This window comes from Oryctolagus cuniculus, chromosome 14 (assembly GCF_964237555.1).
Source record: "Oryctolagus cuniculus chromosome 14, mOryCun1.1, whole genome shotgun sequence".
Classification (NCBI taxonomy): domain Eukaryota; kingdom Metazoa; phylum Chordata; class Mammalia; order Lagomorpha; family Leporidae; genus Oryctolagus; species Oryctolagus cuniculus.
The window spans coordinates 25912350-25933236 of record NC_091445.1 but is presented as its reverse complement, the minus strand read 5'-3'; the positions used below and the strand labels follow the sequence as shown (position 1 = coordinate 25933236).

The window sequence follows — 20887 nt, the reverse complement described above, 5'->3', positions numbered from 1 at the left end:
TGAGGTCTTCATTATTCCTTCCAGTTTTTTCCCTAACAGAATTTCCAAAGAACACAAGCATCTTCCGCTACTCACTTACTTTGACTCTTTGTGTTTCCTAGAAAAAGTCCAGTATTGCCCCAGTTCAGATCCAGCATCCTGCAAAATTGCTGGATTTATGTATTTTAAGTTAACTGGGTGGTTGGCCTTAGGTTAATACAGTAAAAGGAGATGAGCAAAGTTAGTTAAATGTAATAATGTAGCTTTACTGTGGGGTGGGGGGAGGCTGATGAGGTGACCTTTTGTGAGCATGTAATGCAAATGGAGAAAGAGAAGAGTGTAAGCTTGCTGGGAGGGTGGCTTCTGAGCCCTGAGCGCCCAGCACCACCATTGTTACTCAGTGTGTCTCCCCGAGTGAGTGAAGGTCATTGGTCAGGACCCCGAGTCTACTGAGAACTGTAGTGAAAACTGCTGGTTATGAGCAAGAGGTGGGGCAGGGTGGGTGAGAGCAAGTCAGTGACAAAAGGTAGCTATGAGTCAACAGCACTTGGTGTTGATGGCATATCTCCTTAAGAGAATTCACACCAGCTCCAATCTTGAAGGGATTCCTGGCTCTCAAACCTCCTGGACAAAGACATAACTGTCTCTGTGTATGGAACATTATTTATGGAACATCCATGTATGTTGCTTTAAAGGACAGACAGGGAAATGGGATGATAGCAACTAGACTGTATTTCAACTCATGCACAAAAATATTTTTTGGATACTTCATTTGTCCAAGACACTGTTTTAAGATTTCTTTGGATTAATAGTATCTCATGAAGAGGCAATCTTTGCCTTCAAATAAGCTCTGAACCAAGAAGATAGGGCATTTACTCTAATAGTTTAAATGCAAGAAAGAAGTTGAGAGGTGCTGTAGGAGAAGACAGGGCAGTCCAGGAATTGGGAGTAGAGAGAGGATAACGAGGTTGTTTATGAAGGGTGTGGCATAAAATTGAAAGAGCATATGAAAGAAGAAAAGGAATATAGGCGAGCAGAGGAAATGAATCCAACTTTGCAGAGAATCCCAAGATTGGAAGCTAGGCAGTTTATTTTATTTATTTATTTATTTATTTATTTTGACAGGCAGAGTGGACAGTGAGAGAGAGAGAGACAGAGAGAAAGGTCTTCCTTTGCTGTTGGTTCACCCTCCAATGGCCGCCGCGGCCAGCGCACCGTGCTGATCCGAAGGCAGGAGCCAGGTGCTTCTCCTGGTCTCCCATGGGGTGCAGGGCCATCCTCCACTGCACTCCCGGGCCATAGCAGAGAGCTGGCCTGGAAGAGGGGCAACCAGGACAGAATCCGGCGCCCCGACCGGGACTAGAACCTGGTGTGCCGGCGCTGCTAGGCAGAGGATTAGCCTAGTGAGCCGCGGCGCCGGCCAAGAAGCTAGGCAGTTTAAAAGATAATTAGACTAGATCTGCAAGATGGGTTGGGTAAATAGTCTGGGGCTTGGATAAAGGAGGCAAGACTAAGAGAACGTTGTCTTCCAGAAGAGACACAGGTGGCCACCATGCCCAAGAAATGCATGGCAAGAGGACTCAGGACAGTGGCGGTTTACTACTATTTCCATATTTTAACAGCCAGTGCCTTGCAGCGAGTGTACCAGTTATTTTCAGCCTTGCTGATGTCTGTAAAGTCCATACCTTAGTTAAAACAAAGAGTGAATGAATTCTCTCCCATGCACTAATTAAACTCTAGTAAAAGAGAAGGATAAGTATAATTTGTTTTAAGTGTACCTGGTGGAGGTGAGATTTTGCCACTCAGTAGCAAGAATGTGCTGCCCTTCAACCATGAATTTAAAGCAGTGGAACAAAGCTGAGCCTCAGGACCTGTCTGTCTGAACCGTGGGCTCAAGGCAAACAAGTCTCTGCAGGTGACACTTGTCCAGCTCCTCAGTGACAGCTCCTCTCCTTTTACTGCCTCGCAGGTGGCTTGAAGCAATGGACAAAGCAGCCCACCCTGTCCACCAGGTGAGGTTTCCTTGGTCATTCATCCCTGCCTTCGTTTTGCTTTTCTTCTAAGAGGGGAACAGGGGCAAGTAAGCTGCCAGGGAGTCGACCCTGGGACTTCTCAAATCTAAAAGAGGGGAAAGAGGATTTTAAGTCAATGGGGTTTTCTGCTCAGCTCCTTTCATTACCAAAGTACAAGATCTTGAGGGTGCTTTTGGGTGGTGCTGTTGGCCAGGCAGCTTACTGAAAACTGAGTGTGTTGCATGTGTGTTTTCTGAAAATGAAAAGACACTCGTCCAGTGCTTTAGGATCATATCCTTGTTCTATAAATACATTAACCCATTTGAATTATTCTTGCCCACTCATGATTCGCAACTTTGGAGCAATAGTCTTCAAGTTAGATGTTTTCCCTACAAACTGATAGATAATCTCATAGCATCAACATATGAGTCATTGCTCCTCTTCCTGACTTTGTGGTATAAGCTTTTGAGGGAGAAATGCTTTAGTACCCAGTTGTCTCATTTCTATACTGTACATTGGATTTCTGATGAAGACACAGATTTTCTTTACAGACACTCATTTCATCACAAAATGGCATACAAGCAAATGACATGAACTATCTATATTGTCTGCATATTTTGGAGCTTGTATATTTGGAAAAATTTGGCTTGTTCAAGCTTGCAAATAGTACCCCATGCCCTGTGACTGTCCTTGCAGAATACTCACAAGCACCCTCTGACGACAAACAATAGGACTCGTGTTTCATTTTACCTGGAACACAATGCCCAGTACACTCATGCATCTCTCCGATGTGGCATCCGAATGAGACTCGATTATTTTTAAGCAGTGTCTATTCTACTAATGCACTCAGCATTCTCAGCAAAGTTAAAAAAAAAAAAAAAAAAAACACGAACAAACGCCCAGCAGGCTTCCGCTTCACAGCAGAGGATACAGCATGCGCTGCCTTCTGAGGTCTTTCGCGCTGCCCTGTTAAACCCAAAGAACAAAAATGAAACAAAGAAGGGAAATGGGCAAGCACAGGCAGGCTGTTCTGACAAAGAGATGAAGCTCAGTGTCCCCAGCCTCAGGTCAGAGTTTCCAGAAAGAGCCTGTGTCCCAAGCCTGTGGACCCAGGCTGCCCTCCAAGCGTTCAGGATCTTGATTTCTCATCAGTAACCATGACAGCCTAAGGCCTGCACTGGCCTGGGGCATTTAACCAGCAAGTGGGAGTACCACATAGATAAGCATGAATCAGGGGCTGCTATCAGTCGGGTGGGCTACAAGGAAGAGGGCTAGGACAATCCCAGGTCAGTGAGATAGCTCATCAGGCCCAACGCTTACAGACAAGGCCAGTGAGACAGGCCTTTTTGTGGTGTCTGTTTCCACTTCCTTTGGGTCAGTGTCCCCCATTTTGTAGATAACATGAGAGCACTTCAAAAAATTTGTGAAAAATGGAATTACCAGGTAAATGTATTTTAGTGCAAAAACATTTTTGAAATTTCTGCATTTGAAGTATCTTCAAAAAGTTCATCACATGTCTTGTCCTTTTTTTTTTTTTAAGATTTATTTATGTCTTTGAAAGAGTTACACACACACAGAGAGAGAGAGAGAGGCAGAGAGAGAGGTCTTCCATCTGCTGGTTCACTCCCCAATTGGCCACAATGGCCAGCGCTGCACCCATCCGAAGCCAGGAGCCAGGAGTTTCTTCCAGGTCTCCCACACAGGTGCAGGGGCCAAGGACTTGGGCCATCTCCCACTGCTTTCCCAGGCCATAGCAGAGAGCTGGAGTGAAGTGGAGCAGCCGGGACTAGAACCAGCGCCCACATCATATGCCTTTTCTATAAACTTTTTGAAGACCATTCATATGCATGTACTTCAGACATTTTTACACCAAAATAAACTTACTTTTCAATTTCGTTTTCTGTGAATTTTTTGAAGTACCCATATATCACTTTGAAAATAATACAGAAAGAAAATAAAGAATACATTAACAGCGGGAAAAAATGTGGCCATTGTCTTTTTTTAAAAAAAAAATTTATTTTATTTATTTGAAAGACAAACTTACAGAAAGAGGTAGAGACAGAAAGAGAGGTCTTCCATCCGCTGGTTCACTCCCCAGATGGCTGCAACGGCCGGAGCTGCGCTGATCCGAAGCCAAGGAGCCAGGAGCTTCTTCTGGGTCTCCCACACGGGTGCAGGGGCCCAAGAACTTGGGCCATCTTCTACTGCTTTCCCAGGCCATAGCAGAGAGCTGGATGAGAAGAGGAGCAGCCGGAACTCGAACTGGCGCCCATATGGGATGCCGGCCCTTTAACCAGCTGTGCCACAGCGCCAGCCCCCCGTGGCCATTGTCTTTACATCTTCACACTTAAAGATGTCAGGTTTTCTATACATGTAATCGCAATCAAAGTCTTTGTTGAGGGGCGGGTGTTTGGCACAGCAGTTAGGACATCAGCATTGCATTTGAGTTTGAGTTCCTGCTCTGCTTCCAATCCAACTCCCTACTAACGTACCTTGGGAGGCAGCGGGTGATGGCTCAAGTACTGGAGTCCCTGACATCCACATCAGAGACCTGGTTGGAGTTCCTGGCTCCTGACTGTGTGCCAGTTCAGCCCCAGCTGTTGCAGACATTGGAGAGTGAACCACCAGATGGAAGATCTCTCTCCTCTAACTCTGACTCCCTCTCTGTCTCTGTACCTGTCAAGTAAAATGAAAACAAATAAATGAAGGTACTAAAAAAATTCTAGTAGAGTAACTTTTTTGTCTTCCATTTTGTTTAGGTAAAAGATTATCAAATGGGTGCTAAAACATTTATAGGAAGGAGGTCTCTTATTCTTTTGACTTCCTCAGAGTAGAAGTCAGAGAAAAGATGTCTATGAATATGAAAATGGAGAAGTTCCCTATGAACAATCTATAAACATGGGTTGTCTGGAGTTGCTCAAGTATTCAAACTGTCTTAACCAGAGAGCCATTTAAGGCAGCGGCTTCCTAAAAGCCAGACAGTCCTGGTGCTGTTGTCCCTGGTTCTGGGAGTCGGTGCCTTTTGGTGCAAGGTGACCACTCACGTGTCCCTCTGTGCCACACCTGCAGAGCCATGTCTGGGAAGATGTCACAGTGCACAACAGCAGCCTCCCGCCCCTGGCTATCAAGAATCCAGAGTGCCTGGGCCTGCTGCACCAGCTGGAGAGAGGCTCAGACACGTGGGTCCAGCGCTACTGCATTCTGAAGGACGGCTGCTTGTACCTGTACGCTAGCATCCGCGCCACCCAGGCCTCAGGTAAAGACGCTGTCGCTTGAGTCGGCGGTGACTGTAATCATGACAGTGATGGCACTGTAGCTTTATTGAGCTGTTACCAAGCCCTGTGCTATGTGCTCTTCCCACACTAGTAAAAGGTTCCCATTTTACAAGCAGCAAACTGGATGCAAGGTCTGCCTGATGTGACAAGATCACATGCAGTAAGTAATGAACACAGGCAGGCTACCTCCAAAGCTTGTACCCTTTACCCCTCAACTTTGCTGCCCAGAAAAGTGAAAGAAAGTTATCTTTCATGCTTGTAGTCATTGATGCGTTCAAAGGCAAAGCCAATCATTTTCTTGAATAGTGACTCCGTCCCTTTCTTGAGGATCCCTAATTTGAGCAAGGTGAGTAACGAAAGGAACATTCATTGTCCATGTTCCTTGGTCAGATTACTTAGCCACCACCCCTTTCCACTGCCTGCTCCCGTGTGCACATGGAAGCTGTCCTGTCAGCTGCAACCTTTCTTCAGGGTTAAGGCGACTGTGAAGGAATTCTTCCGAGAGTCTGTATCCTTCTATACACTTGGATTTTAAATGGAAGTGTAAACGCTTTTGCAAGAGTCCTGCTCAACCTTCTTGCGTATTTTAACTTGGATCATGACCTGAGGCTCACAGCCAGTGACCCAGAACAATGAAACTCAAAAAAAAAAAGGAGGAGGGGCCGGCATTGTGGTGCAGCTGGTTAAGCTGTGGCCTGATGCCTTCATCCCATATGAGCACCGGTTTGAGTCCTGACTGATCCACTCCTGGTCCAGCTCCCTGCTAATGCACCTAGGGTAGCAGCAGAAGATGGCCCAAGTGCTTGGGTCCCTGACCCTCATGTGGGAGACCCGGATGGAGCTCCAGGCTCCTGGCTTCAGCCTGGCTCAGTCCTGACTGGTGCAACCAGTTGAGGTGGAAAGGTGGAAAATCTCTCTCTCTCTCTCTCTGTAATCCTGCCTTTCAAATGAATAAATAAATCCTTAAAAAAAAAAAAAAACTCACGAAAGTAAGGTAGGATGGAGGCATATCTGTCTCCTCTGGGAAATTCTCAAAATAAATGTGCGGTCTCCACCCACCACCAAGGATCACTGCCCTGATGACCCATTGTTTTGCAGAGGGCTGGACTGCATGTCCTAAGTGTGTTTCAGTGGGAAAGTTAGCACACGTTGAATGCTTTCTATTTAATGAGGACTAGAAAAAAACACTTAATACTCCTCATCTAAATCTAATTTGTACAAACTATACATAGAGAAAACACTTAATACTCATCTAAATCTAATTTTTATAAGCTATACACTGTTGTTGCCCCCATCATAGGTGAGAAACTAACGCTTAGAGAAACTAACTGAGATACTGGTGGCCACTTAGTGATTCTGTGATGATAAACACAATGGAATCAAACACTATCTTAATCCTGGCCTTTTTGTTTAAAAGATTTATTTATTTATTTATTTGAAAGTCAGAGCCACACAAGAGAGGAGAGGCAGAGAGAGAGAGAGAGGTCTTCCATCCGATGGTTCACTCTCCAGTTGGCTGCGATGGCCGGAGCTGCGCCAATCCGAAGCCAGGAGCCAGGAGCTTCCTCTAGGTCTCCCATGCGGGTGCAGGGGCCCAAGCACTTGGGCCATCTTCTACTGCTTTCCCAGGCCATAGCAGAGAGCTGGATTGGAAGTGAAGCAGCCGGGTCTAGAACTGGTACCCATAAGGGATGCCTGCACTTCAGGCCAGCGTGTTAACCCACTGCACCACAGTGCCGGCTGGCTCTTGACCCTAACTCTTAAACCATAATGCTGCATGGAGTTTTTCCTAGCAGAAATTACTCTTACAGCAGCACTGAGTCAGTCATAGTGGTATCTGTTCTCCGCACTCTGGACATCGGCACACTGACTGAGATAGCCAGTCCAACTGTTTGTCACCAGAGCCACAAGGGCTGGGAGGACAGCAGAGGAATTTGTTAGAATGGCTGAACCCATGCTATGTCATGAACATGACAAGCACTGAAAGAATCAGTTTAATGTGAACATTTTTTTGTGCATGGCCTATGAATCCTTTATGCATTCATAAACATGTAGAGTTCTGACACTCATTGTCAATTCTTGTAAGTGATGCTAAGTAAATGACCTTTATGCTGATCCGAGCCTTAAGTCTTCCCTTAGTTGTATCATACAAGCTCTGCTTGGCTCTCGCATTCCTCAGCCTTGTAAGGTTCCTTGCTCTCTGCCCTGTGAAAGTCATAACCTTGACGCAGCCCTTAATTGCCATGTACACCAATGTTTATCAGACTGTGGGTTTTGATCTCATTTATGAGTCAAGTAATCAATGTGGTAGATTGTGGCTGATATTTTAAAGACAACAGAATAGAATTTAATTGAATGAAAAATATCTTGGTGCTTCACACGGGTTCACAAAGTGGTCTAAATTGAAAACATATAGAGGTCTGTATTTATCACACTTTTTTGGTCACAACAAAGATGTTAAAAAAATACTAATATACAAAAACACTTGTTCAGATGGTCAGCTTCACATTCAGAGCGTTCACTCCGTTCCCTCCTGTTTTGTAATACTCCTGTCACTTGTTGACTTCCTTAAGTCCCACATCATGGAGACCCTGTCCCCTGATTGCAGCACCATCTCCATTGTTTCAACGTTCTTTCTCATTTAGCTCATTGCTCTGTTCTGTCTAAGAGAGGTGGGAAACATTCCTTTTCCTGAAGGTATCTGTTGAATGGTTGGGCTGACTCATTTATCGTAACAGTCACATGAGACACTGAGAGGATACCAAGGACAATACGGGGAAGGCCAGGGAAGAAGAAAGTAACATGAGGGGGATGAACAAATGTGTGAGGTGACAGAGTTTGGGCTTCCTGGGAGAGCCGTATTATACGCTAATCCTGCATTTGACTTGCAGCCAGATAAATAGACACCTCTAATGCGTAATGTGGAATTCAGAGAAACAGTCTCGTCGCTTCCCTGAAGGCATCCCTTACTGTCAAGGAAAAGTGTTTGTGCCTTCCCCAATGCACTGTTGGCTCGTTCGTGCCTGCTTCTGTTAAGAAGCCACTGGGTGAGGATCCCAGAAGCCCCTTCGTCACATGCCTTTCCATAGGCCTGAAGGCCTGTCAGTCACCAAGCCCTTGATGATTTTTTGCCTTTAATCTCTCTCCAGCAAAAACAGGAAGTAAGAAATCATGACTGCTAACTATTGTTCTTCAGTAATTCACATCAAGGTCTGTGTGCACTTTTCTGAAAGATCCATTTTGTATTATTGCAACAAATGAAGCAGACGATTCTTGCACAGTTCTTCCAAGAAATCTCTGCCCATGCATTGCATTGGCTTGCTAATTACTACTGCCTCCTCACACAGAAGGAATGTCCTCATGAGGTCGCCTCAAATGAAGTAATAATTAATGTATTTTTTTAATATATTTTATTTATTTATTTGAGAGAGAGCCACAGACAGTGAGGGGGAGGGACAGAGAGAAAAGTCTTCCATCTGTTGGTTCACTCTCCGAATGGCCCAATGGCCAGAGCTGTGCCAATCTGAAGCCAGGAGCCAGGATTTTTCTTCTGGGCCTCCCACGCAGGTGCAGAGGCCCAAGCACTTGCGCCACCTTCCACTGCTTTCCCAGCCTATAGCAGAGAGATGGATCGAAAGAGGAGTAGCCAGGACTCGAACTGGCACCCATATGGGGTGCCGGTGCCGCAGGCAGAGAATTAACCTACCGAGCCACAGTGCCAGCCCCACAATGGGGTTATAATTGGATGTCTTTATTGACTACACTGCAACTGGTTAGAAAGAAGATCTGAAAACCTTCTGTTTGTATCAAACACTTCCTGCTTCCAAAAATAGGAGGAACGAGGGAAGGTATTCCTACCTGTTCCAGTATATGAGGAAAGGAACTCTCATAAGCAGAGAGAAGCCACATGCCAGTGCAGCAGCATGTGCACACCAGGTACTACTGGTCCGAGCAGAGAATTAAGATAGAAAATACCCCTCTGATTTTTCTCTAGGTATCCTATAGACTTGAAACATCCAACACATAGTTTATTTTATGTCTAGTGTACACCCAAGAAATGAAACCATACTTCTAAACCAAAACCTGTACATGAATGATCACAACATTGGAGAAAATCCAAGTGTCCATCAACCAATGAATGGATAAATGGGTGTGGAATATCCATAAATGAGACGTCATTTAATAATAAAAAGAAATGAGGTGTTGATATGTGTTCCAGTACAGAGCCCGGGAAGCAACATGCTCAGCGAAGAAAGCTGCTCCCAGAAGACTATGCACAGTTACCAACCATTCTGTAGCTACACAATGTTCCAGAAAAAGCAAATCTGTGAAGACAGAAAAGAGGTTAGGAAGGATTGCTGAGGGCTGGGAAGGGCACCTCAGGTGGGAGTGACTACTGAGAGATATGAGGTTTCTTTTCAAGGTGATCAACAAGTTCTAAACCTAGATTATTGTGACCATTGCACAACTCCACAAATAAATGAAAATCCTTGAATGCGAATGCTACCCTGTAAGTGAGCGAATTTTATGGCATATGAAGTATATCTCAAGAAAGTTATAAACTAAAATGGACTTTTAAAAATTTTAGATGAAAGTAAATAAAGAATTTAATATTGCACCTATCCTTTACTCACAAAATAAGCAGATTTTTTTTCTAATTATTTTTAAAAATATTTATTTTATTTATTTGAAAGGTGGAGTTACAGAAAGACAGCGAGAGAGGTCTTCCATCCGCTGGTTCACTCCCCAAATGGCTGCAATGGCCAGGGCTGGGCCAGGCTGAAGCCAGAAGCCAGGAGTTTCATCCAGCTCTCCCACAGGGCTGGCCTCAATCCAGTGCCCATATGGGGCCAGCATCACAGGCAATAGCTTCACCCACCATGCCACAATGCCAGCCCCTTTTCTGCCACTTGTTGTGTTTAGGAAGACAAATTTATGTCTTGCTGACAATGTGTGTCACAAAAGGAAAATACAAGTCAGCCATACTCAAAGGGGCCAACTTTCCGCATCACAGTTGCTTTGTAACAATACACAGAGTCTGCATCAAATGGAGAGGCAAAATTCCAGGGAGTATTTTCATATTTCCTTGCTAGTGTGGTGTGCTGCAGGGGCTGCTGGGAACGCTGGGGCTGGGAAGAACAGGGAGCAGGAGCAAGGGCCTCACACAGCTGTAGACATGACCCGGCGTCTCCCCTGCAGGAGGCGGCGCTGCCTGTGGGACACCCTGCACCCAAATAACAGAAACAAAACGCGGGCCGAGCGACATGCAGGGTAGCCACTGACATGGATTCAAAGGCTCACAGGGGGAAAATATCTTTTAAAACCAGTCATTTATTCTCATTGCTAATTCAGTTTGGCTCTTTCCGATCACCCAGGGGTTCATGTTTTCCATGTGCTTTGCCGATGCACCCAAAGGGTGCAACTCTGTGTTGCTGGGAGAAGCTGCTGGCCGTCTTTATAAGTCTCCAGAAGAGATGCTTTCTTGGTTCTACCCCAGAAAATACTACCTCACTTTCTTCTACTGTGATATTGCAGTTGTCACCCTTTGATATATAAAATTTTATTTGCAAATATGTCTTTTAGGGTCCACAGTGACCCCCAGCTAGGTACTGAACAGGTAGTAAGAGGATTGCAAAACTGGAAACCAAGAAATCCGAGTTCTGTTACCAGGCTTGCCACTGATCTTTTCTGTGTGGGCTCCAATTCCATCCTCTGGACTCCCAGTTTCTTCATCTATAAATGAGACCCTGGACCAGAGGTGCTTTCAAACACAAAATGTTCTTGATCCTTGTGAAGATATCTTTTTATTAAATATATATTTTAAAGGCAGAGTTACAGAGAGAGAGAGAAAAAAAGAGATACAGACAGAGAGGGAGAGACACAGAGAGAGAGATCTTCTCTCTGCTAGTTCGCTCCTCAAAAGGCTGTAACAGCCATCCTGGGGCCAGGGCTGGGTCAGACTAAAACCCGGAGACTGGAACTCCATCCAGGTCTCCCAAGCACTTCAGCCGTTTTCTGCTGTGTTCCCAGGCACATTAGCAGGGAACTGATTTGAAATCGGAGCAGCTGGGACTTGAACCAGCACTCAAATGGGATGCTGGCATTACAAGGGGCAGCTTAACTGGCTGCACCATAACACAGGCCCCAGAAATGTATTTTATTTATTTGAAAAGCAGAGTGACAGAGAGAGGGAGAGACACAGAAAGGGATCTCTCACCTGCTGGTTCACCTCCCGAATGGCAGAGACCCAAGCACTTGGGCCATCTTCTTCTGCCTTCCCAAGCGCATTAACAGGGAGCTGGATCAGAAGCTGAGCAGCCGGGACTCAAACTGGAGCTCCAATACAGGACGCCGGCATCTCAAACCATTGCACCACAGCACCAGCCTCCTCTTTTCTCTCTGTTCTTCTTTTTCAATTCTCACTTTATTTTTTTATTTCCCTCTCTGCAGGTGGCCTCTATCTGCAGGGATATAGAGTGAGTGAACAGCCCCTCAGCCTCAAACAGTCGGTCATTGAACTCAAACCTCCATGTGAAGAGTTCAAGACTTTCTACTTCTGTGCAGAAAACAAAACAGAAAACCAGCGGTAAGCCAAAGCCCTCCTGTTTCTTCTTTCTCAGTCCTGACGGGGCCTCCTTAGCAAACACTTACCCTTACTTTCCAGCTCCCGCTCTCCACATTCACGCCTCCCTTTCCTTACTGTCTCTAGTTCATATTCTTAGGATTTGTTCCATGTATTTTTTTTTCAAGTAGAAAAGTAGTCCACAAGCCTTCCCAAAGCAGTGACAGCTGAGTCCAACTTTAAGATAAAAAAAGTCTACTGACACCATTATCTGTGAAGACTGATTTATGAATTCACAGATTCACTCTTTCCCTTCTTTTCGCGTTGCTCATGCGAGTATCTCCATCTGAATTGGTCTGTTGTTTGGTCCTGTCATAAGGCACCAAGGGGCATAGGATTTACTTAATTCACAGTGTGCTCTATATACAGCTCGGTGTGCACAAGTGGGCACTTACATCATAATAATTCTGAAAAAAGAAGAGCGTTAAAATTAACAGAGACAAAGCTGTGAGGCAGAGGAACTGTGCTGTGGTACCCGAAGCATCCTTCTCCACCTCTCAGGTCTCCCTAACCCAAGTCCCATCCCCCACCATCCAGGTCCCTCCATCTCCCATGCCTTCCTTCATGGCCAGGCCCCACTTTTCTCCAAATGATCTGGGGAAAAAAGTCTAATAAAGAAATTCATGGTGGTTTATTAAGACAGAGGACATGGCAAAATTTCCAAGGACGTTGCAAGGATCAGATACACTGCTTTTTTAAAATATTTATTTATTTTAAAAAAACGTTCATTTGAGGCTGGCGCTGTGGCTCACTAGGCTAATCCTCCACCTGCTGTGCCAGCACCCTGGGTTCTAGTCCCGGTTGGGGCGTCGGTTCTGTCCCGGTTGCTCTTCTTCCAGTCCAGCTCTCTGCTGTGGCCCGGGAGGGCAGTGGAGGATGGCCCAAGTGCTTGGGCCCCTGCACCTGCATGGGAGACCAGGAGAAGCACCTGGCTCCTGGCTTCGGATTGGCGCAGCGCCGGCCGTTGCAGCCATTGAGGGGGGAACCAACAGAAAAAAGGATGACCTTTCTCCCTGTCTCTCTCTTTCACTGTCCACTCTGCCTGTCCAAAAAAAAATTCACTTGACAGGCAGAGTGGGAGCTGGCATGGTGGTATAGCAGGTAAAGCTACTGCTGTGACACCAGCATCCCATATGGGCGCTGGTTTGTTTACTGGATATTCCACTGCTAATCCAGCCCCCTATCAATGGCCTGCAAAAAGCAGAGGAAGATGACCCAAGCATTTGCACTTCTGTCACCCAGGAGGGAGACCCAGATGAAGCTCCTGGCTCCTGACTTCAGCCTGGCCCAGTGAGGGCTGTGGCAGCCATTTGGTAAATGAACCAGTGAATGGTTCTCTCTCTCTCTCTCTCTCTCTCCCTCCCTCCTCCCTCCTTCCATCTCTCTCTCTCTCTCTCTTTGTGTGTGTGTGTCTATATGTAACTCTGACTTTCACACTAAATGAATAAATCGTTAAAGAAGAAGAAAGGCAGAGTGACAGAGAGAAAGATTGGTCTTTCATTCACTGGTTAATGCCTCTAATGTCCACCACCCACAGCCTGGGCTAGGCGAGGCCACAGCCAGGATCCAGGAACACCGTCTGGTTCCACAAGATAACCCCTAGCCCAGAGTAAGTTCACTATGATACAAGTCAGTATTCCCTCTCAGAGACTCCCAGAGCACCTCAGTGCTTCTGAGACGTCCTGAGAGAAAGAATCATTCAACTGTTCTAGGTCATTACTGTTGATGTTAATGGCGCCTATCTACTGCTCTGAGAATAAATGTTATAAAGATGTGTTTTATAAAACATCATCCAAGAAATTGAAAGGGAGAGAGAGACAGCAAGCCTACCTGGAGACTGTGTTGAGGGTTCCAGAATTTAACCAAGAAATATTTGGCCCTATCCCAGTATCTGAATGGCATGCATTTGAGCAACTAAACTTTAGATATAAACATAAAATACTAATAATAATGTCTAAAAGCTTCTAACTCCATTAGTCATTATTTACAAATATCATACCCTCTTCTGATTCTATTAATTGCATTAGCATATTTCATTACTTACTTCTGCCTATTCCATGTTGGGTATTTAAACATTTTATTCAACTCCAAATCTTAGGAGCAAGGTTTACCCTATGAATTTTAAGCTAAATAACCAAAAGAAACAAGAAAATAAATGAAAAGATTTTGTAACCTTTCACCTCCCAGAGTCCAAAAATTTGTTTAAACCCTGCCCTGTTCTCATTTTTCCTGCAGCTGGATCACAGCTCTGAAAATCTCTATCAAAAAATGGGTTCCTTTGCAGCAGGCTATTCAAGATTTCATGAATCGACCTCTGGAGGAGACCAAAATGTGAAAACAAATCCCCATCCTTTAGACGAAGGACGCCCAACATCATCACCAGCTTGCATGAAGAAGAAAAATGGTTGTCACTATATATCTTTTCAAAGGAATGCCCCTCCAATATCCTAAATTCTGTGATAAAATTGAATATGGTTTTTTGTTATAGAATCCTTTATTTATTTATTTATTTATTTATTTTTAACTTTTATTTAATGAATATAAATTTCCAAAGTACAGCTTATAGATTACAATGGCTCCCCCCCCCCATAACTTCCCTCCCACCCGCAACCCTCCCCTCTCCTACTCCCTCTCCCCTTCCATTCACATTAAGATTCTGAATATGGTTTTTTGACCAAAGCACTAATACCTAATGTGACTTTCTGGCGCTCAGTGTATATCACCATTAATACTCTACATTTTTCTCGCTTACAGCCTACATATGTTAGCATCAAAATACAATATACACTAAACTTTCATCATTGGAGGCATAAATATAATAAAAGTTGATTTATTTTATCTTTTACATTCTTTGCTACTTGCTCCATTCTCTGTTCTGGCTCTAGGCTTCCTGGGATGCCTCTGGGTCATGATGCAGAAAGCTGATATTGGGAAAACTAAGCTCCTGGAAACAAAGTAGCTTAAATGATGAGTAAGTAATTCACCAAAGAAGGTCATCTTTCTTAAGGCATTTTATAATACATGGCCCAAGTGTTTCCTAGGACTTCCAAGATGAAAGAAAAGAATAACAACTATAGTCAGACATAAAATATAAAATAAAATTTTTTTAAAGATGACTGAATTTTGGAAAGAAAACGCAATGACATGAGTCTGAGCCACCACCAGGATTGCTGTAACACTGCAAACAAAAACCTATCAAGAATGCACGAGTCTTGTTCCTGAAAGTCAAATTCGGAGACTTCATTTCTCAGTGGGGCAATCTGTATGTGTATCCAAGATATTGGGATGCATTGGAAGTCTCAGGCCTTCACTAATGGAACACGGATCGCAGATTTCAAGTTCAGCTGTGAGATTCAAGTGTTCCTCAGCAACTTACCAAAAAACCCAAAAAGATGAAATCTCGACTTTCCATGAAATAATAGTATTGTAGAGCTCCCCAGAACCTTACAGCTCAAGCCCTGTGCTGTGCAGACAAGGCTGAGGGGGGCATTGCCTGTTGAATGTGACATCAGTTTGTATGGCAGGGCTGGAGCTGAGGCCAGGTTTTCATCTCTGCGCCCAGCATTCTCTCAGTCCTCCTCCTCTCCCCATACTGTGCCCCCGAAAATGTGACCTGGTTTCCCAGAGATGATGAAACCATGCTCTATGCATAGTAGCGGAATTCTTCTACTGTTTTGTGAGAACTGACACACATCAGGTGTCAGCTCCAGCAATACAATACGTCCTGCTTACATTTCTACAATCTCATGGAAGGATTTCATGTCCATTCAAATCATGTCCATGTCCAGGGAATTTTAAACACGAAAAAAAAATCAAAATTAATGTCATATTCCTATGCTCTTCACCTCGGCCTCACCAAATAGCCTGTGAAGTTCTCCAAAAGATGGCTACAACCTGCAGCTGTCTCTCACCATAACTCAGATGAAGGAGCTGGTGAGTATGGGAAGCTGTGCTCCTCAATTTGTGGCTTAAGAAAAGCTGCCCAAGTGAACTCACACCAAAAAAAGACATGCTGTCCTATTCTGACCAAGTTCATACCATCATCAGAACATATTCAATTAACAGTAACAGACAGCTCTCTGTTCTGAAAGGGTCCCTTTGTTCTCCCAGAACTTGCCATGATCATAATGAGGTCTTTCAGGAGGGGCATCATCAGTAATGTCATGAAGGAATCCTGGGGCTCGCACATCTGCTCCCCGTGGGGAGGCGCCCTGCCTCTCTGGAGCCTCGCCATCGAAAGCACAAGCTGTGCTGTTACCAGGCAGCCAGCTATGACCACAGCCACTGGGAACCTGGCACGGCGCTCTCCCTTGAAGGAGACAAACAAAAACAGCTACCTTGGGAAAATGTGAATGCGATTTTCCCTGAACCAAGCATTGACATAAATCTCTTGAAAGGAAAAGATATCAGCATTCAAGGCTCAGAGTCATTCCCCAAAAACTACTATTCTTATTTCTGGAAGATTCTAGAAATCAAAACAATCCTGGACAGGAAGCAGACATTTTTGTAGGGGGTGGGTATTTTTATGTGAAGAGGGTTCTTAACTTTTACATGATTCTCAAAGAGTCTTGACCCAAAAAGAAATATTTAGTTCTAAGATTATTTTCCAAGATCTACAAGGTTTCCATCTCCAGCAGATAAAATAAGGAGAGAGAACTGCCAGCCCAGCCTCTGACTATGCATTTTTGGGTTAACTTTTTGGCAAAGCAAAGAGAGCTCCCTAGTAGCCAATTAGCTGATAAAATGTTCTTTGAGCACCTACTTGGGGCCAGACTCACTGGTTACTACCAGCTTACTACCATTAAAGTAAAGGGAAAGAATTGTTCGGATCGTCTATTCCACAGCTGGAGGATCTGAGTTCAGATTCTAGCTCTGTCACTTCCTTGCTGTGGCACTGGGCAGACGACCTCTCTTTGCTTCAGTTTTGTCATCCATAAATGGGGGAAATTATAGCACTTACCTCATATGTGTATGACAATTAAATGAATGGGTTATGAAAAGCATCGACTACGCTGCACCCCCAGTGAACTCTCGATATAATTATCAATATCGTCAGCAAGGATTTGTCTCCTCTTACGCAGACTTCTCATCACTGAGGCTGGTTTGAAAGGAAAACATTTTGTCTCCTTCACCTCCCACACTGCAGGTGGGACGATGGGGGAAGATCTACTGAGGTTTCCATCTTGTGTGGGCCTAGTGTACTTCCAGGCTTTCTGAATCAGATACTGCATACTTTTGCCTATTTAAAATCCCAAAGACTGGCCTACTGTTGCCGAAATTCTTCTAGCCCAACTCCAGGGTAAACTTGGGTGATTTTCCACCAGCTTCCTTAGAAGCATCATCCTAAGCCCAAAATGTGCTCAGCAGGTCCCAGCAGGGCCTCAACAGTGCTGTTCTAACTCCAGTCTCTGTTCTGCTTCAGTCTGTTGATTTAATGTGCACGCTCCAAGGAAAATCCTCAGACTGTTCTGTACTTGGGTTTTCCAGCAGAATTATATTAGTGAAGATAAATTCAGAAATATGAAAGCGCACAATGATTCATCCCCCTAAGAAGAGAACACCAAAAGTAATCAATTTCCTTATTTGTCTCACCCACGGAGCCTGAGAAATTGTCTAGCTGATCCCTTGCCTCCAAATTACCACCCAGCCTTCCTCCTGGGTTTGGAACAGTCTTTTCCCCACAGCTTTTGGGGAAAAATCCTTTTCCACAGAAGCCTGGCTAACAGAATTGTCTTTCCCACCTGAGCTGTCTAGAACCATGCAAAATCCATTTGGTAACATGTCTGTGGTGGAATGCGAAAGCTAATGAAATAAAGCATTTTTTTTTTTTTAAAGTAGCCACTCTAACCCAAAACTTTGCATGTTATATATGCCAAGTTTATGCACCCACATGTTGGGTTAATAAACATCCTTTCATATGTTTCCAAATCTGCCTTTTTAGAATGGACCCTAGACAGAGGCAGACAACTTTCACTTTAGTGATTCTTCACACCCTATTAGCTCCAAGCAGATGAATAGCCAGGATGCATAAAGAAGGTTTTGAATGTACTGGTGGGTTATTTTGGCAGCCTTTTGAAGCAGAATGGGAAGGGCTTCACATCTGTAATGAGCGTTTGATGTCTTCAGGGAGGTAGAACTGTGAATATCTAGCTAACTGCATGCCCTGAAGCTAGCACAATGCCCAGCATACACTAGGCACTCCGCAGTCATTGAAGTAAAAGCATAAATAAATGAATTCCAGTTACTGATCAGATCACAGGTGAAATGGCAATCTGCCAATTTTAAGTTTAGATTCCAAATTATATGCAAACTTTGAAGATTGCAGATCATATAAAAGAAAAAAAAAGTCTGTGTGTATCAGTATTGATGCAAATATTGTTTGTAAAAGTCTGTTTTATACCTTTGTCAAACCAATAGTTAAGAATGTTATACTACCATAGTTTTAATGACCTGTGATTACTGTAAAATTTACTGTTTATGGGTGGAATGGTCACGTTTCCATTCAATTATTGTTTATAGCCATTGTCTGTTCACACTAGGGTCTTTTTTGCTATTACTTGTCAAACTTCTTATTCTGTGAAATGTTAAGTGTCTTTATTGTAATGTAATTTAATATGTTATCTCAAAAACTGAAAAAGAAGCAGAAAGAAACAGAGAAGGAAGGAGGGTCGAGGAAAAGAGGGGGAGGGAGGGGGAGGAAGGTAATATCATTATGTTCTTAGAATTGTGTCTACAAATCACATTGAATATGTTAAGAAGTAATTAAAAATTAAAATAAAAAACTTGTGGGGAGACAAGAATAAATGTGTTCTAACTATGAGGGAAAGGTAACATCATCTCGGGGGCAGCATGAGCAGGGATTAAAAAAGAAGAAACCCAAAGGATCTTCTCTCCGCTCTGCTACTCTGGGTACAGCTACTTCATTCTTTTGACTCCCTGAAACATAACTTTAGTTGACATGGAATGTGAGTGCCTGAATTGTGAGCCTTATAGCCTATATATATCATAGTCTGTTATCAGCACCCACACATGAAGATTGCTTAGCTTGCATGTTCATAAAATCTATGGCCAGAGATGGGTAGCAAAGCCTTTGCAGCAATGATGCTCTGGGACGAATATGAGGGTACTTATATTGGTATGGCTAACCTCTCTGCATACCATCCATAATAGCAAAGGCCTACATAGTCACACGGATAGGAGAATCAAGGGGAGTTCTCTTCTTACCAAAGAGGAGAGATACAGAGCTTCACAGTGCAGGGACACTTGCTCCCTCACAGAGGTAAATGCTGCTTCCTGTTCTTTCTGAATGCTTAAAAAAATGAAGTTTGTTGCCTTGGAGAGTGGGACCCAGCATGATATCTGGGCACTACTGCTCAGGCTGAGCTGCTATTATTTGTCATCAAAGAGTCTTCAGTGATTTGGGTGACCATATAATTTAGCTTCTAAATGAAGAAATTTTTAGAGAATCTACTTTTTTTTTTTTTTTTTTTTTTTTTTGACAGGCAGAGTGGACAGTGAGAGAGAGAGACAGAGAGAAAGGTCTTCCTTTGCCGTTGGTTCACCCTCCAATGGCCACCGCGGCTGGCGTGCTGCGGCCGGCGCACCGCACCGATCCGATGGCAGGAGCCAGGAGCCAGGTGCTTTTCCTGGTCTCCCATGGGGTGCAGGGCCCAAGCACCTGGGCCATCCTCCACTGCACTCCCTGGCCACAGCAGAGGGCTGGCCTGGAAGAGGGGCAACCGGGACAGAATCCGGCGCCCCGACCGGGACTAGAACCTGGTGTGCCGGCGCCGCTAGGCGGAGGATTAGCCTAGTGAGCCGCGGCGCCGGCGAGAATCTACTTTTAATAGTTACACTAAGTCAATTAATGTTAGTAAGGAATGTCCCTGGCAAAGTGGGCAGTATGTCACCTTATGAGTAACACACACACTGGTGTTCTCTGTTTCCTACTCCACAGGAAGGAACGTGGTTTTAACTGACAGCTTAAGTTCATGTTTCTCAGGTCCATTTCCCTATGAGAGAATAAGTTCTCCCTTTCAATCCCATTTCCAACAGAGATACCAACTACTTGTGACCAAGGAGGTGAAGTACGTTAGCGGGAACAGAATCCAGGAACTCCGCAGCCCTAACTGCTTGGAATAGAGTGGAGGGGGAAACGTTTTATACCCAACAACTGGAGTCTTGAGGAAGCCCACTGACGGGACTTCATCCTACTTACATAAGCTTCATGGTGGCGAGCGGTCCTAGGAGCCAAAGAATCCCCATCAAAACAACTATAATTGAATGAGTTAGACCATCACAGTTCTGCCCACCGTTATTAAGCTGTAGCCCATGACATAAGTTCCAGCTCTGACATTAAAGGCTGTGTTTAGAGCTTGCAACATTCCGTCTCCTCACCTTTATTTTTAATTTAATTTTTATTTTAGCTGATATGCAAAAATTATACATATTTATGGGGTACCTACAATGTGTTTCATTTGTAATACATATATTGTGTAATGTTCAAATCAGAGTGAACATATCTATCTCTTCAGGCCTTCACCATTTCTCTATAACTTTTAAGAGTCTTTCTTCTAGCTTTTCTAAATAGAAAAAATACACACTATTGTCACGCATAGCCAGTGTGCAAAAGAACACCAGCACCTCTTTCTCCTGACTATAACTTAGCACCTGTTCATTAACATTTCTCATCTCTACTCCCAGCTTTATTTTTATACTAAGTAGACCCAACCCCAAAGTAGATTTCAAAAGTAAAATTGACTTAAGCAACAGTTATAAGAAACTAATATTTTTCCTGAGCTCATAAGAATAGCAGAATCAACTACCACACACTTTTAAAAGGTTCCTGTGTTCAACAATAAACCACAGGGTAGTTTAAGATTATGAGGAATGATAGTTTTTGGTGACTAAAATTACAAATATATACCAAGAGAAGGTGGATGTTGTTCAAATCATGCTGGATTCAAAGGCTGACTTTTTATAGAGCCCCTCTATCATGT

General features: G+C 44.0%; 1 protein-coding gene across 2 annotated transcripts in view; it reads left to right on the top strand.

Moving 5' to 3' along the window:
- The window catches only part of LOC100359138 (uncharacterized), a 143732-nt gene extending 123405 nt beyond the window's left edge, over positions 1–20327 (top strand). Inside the window, exons 10-15 of one of the 2 annotated variants that reach the window (XR_011381949.1) lie at positions 1949–1991; positions 5061–5247; positions 11717–11852; positions 14124–14292; positions 14774–14859; positions 19944–20327. Coding sequence is in view for 1 of the 2 variants with exons in the window: in XM_051853594.2 (XP_051709554.2) it covers positions 1949–1991; positions 5061–5247; positions 11717–11852; positions 14124–14223 (466 nt within the window). In the remaining variant the exon portion in view is untranslated. Of the gene's footprint in view, positions 1–1948; positions 1992–5060; positions 5248–11716; positions 11853–14123; positions 14734–14773; positions 14860–19943 lie in introns of those variants that run through there. The other variant, XM_051853594.2, reaches the window with a different exon arrangement.
- Positions 20328–20887: the final 560 nt, after the last annotated feature.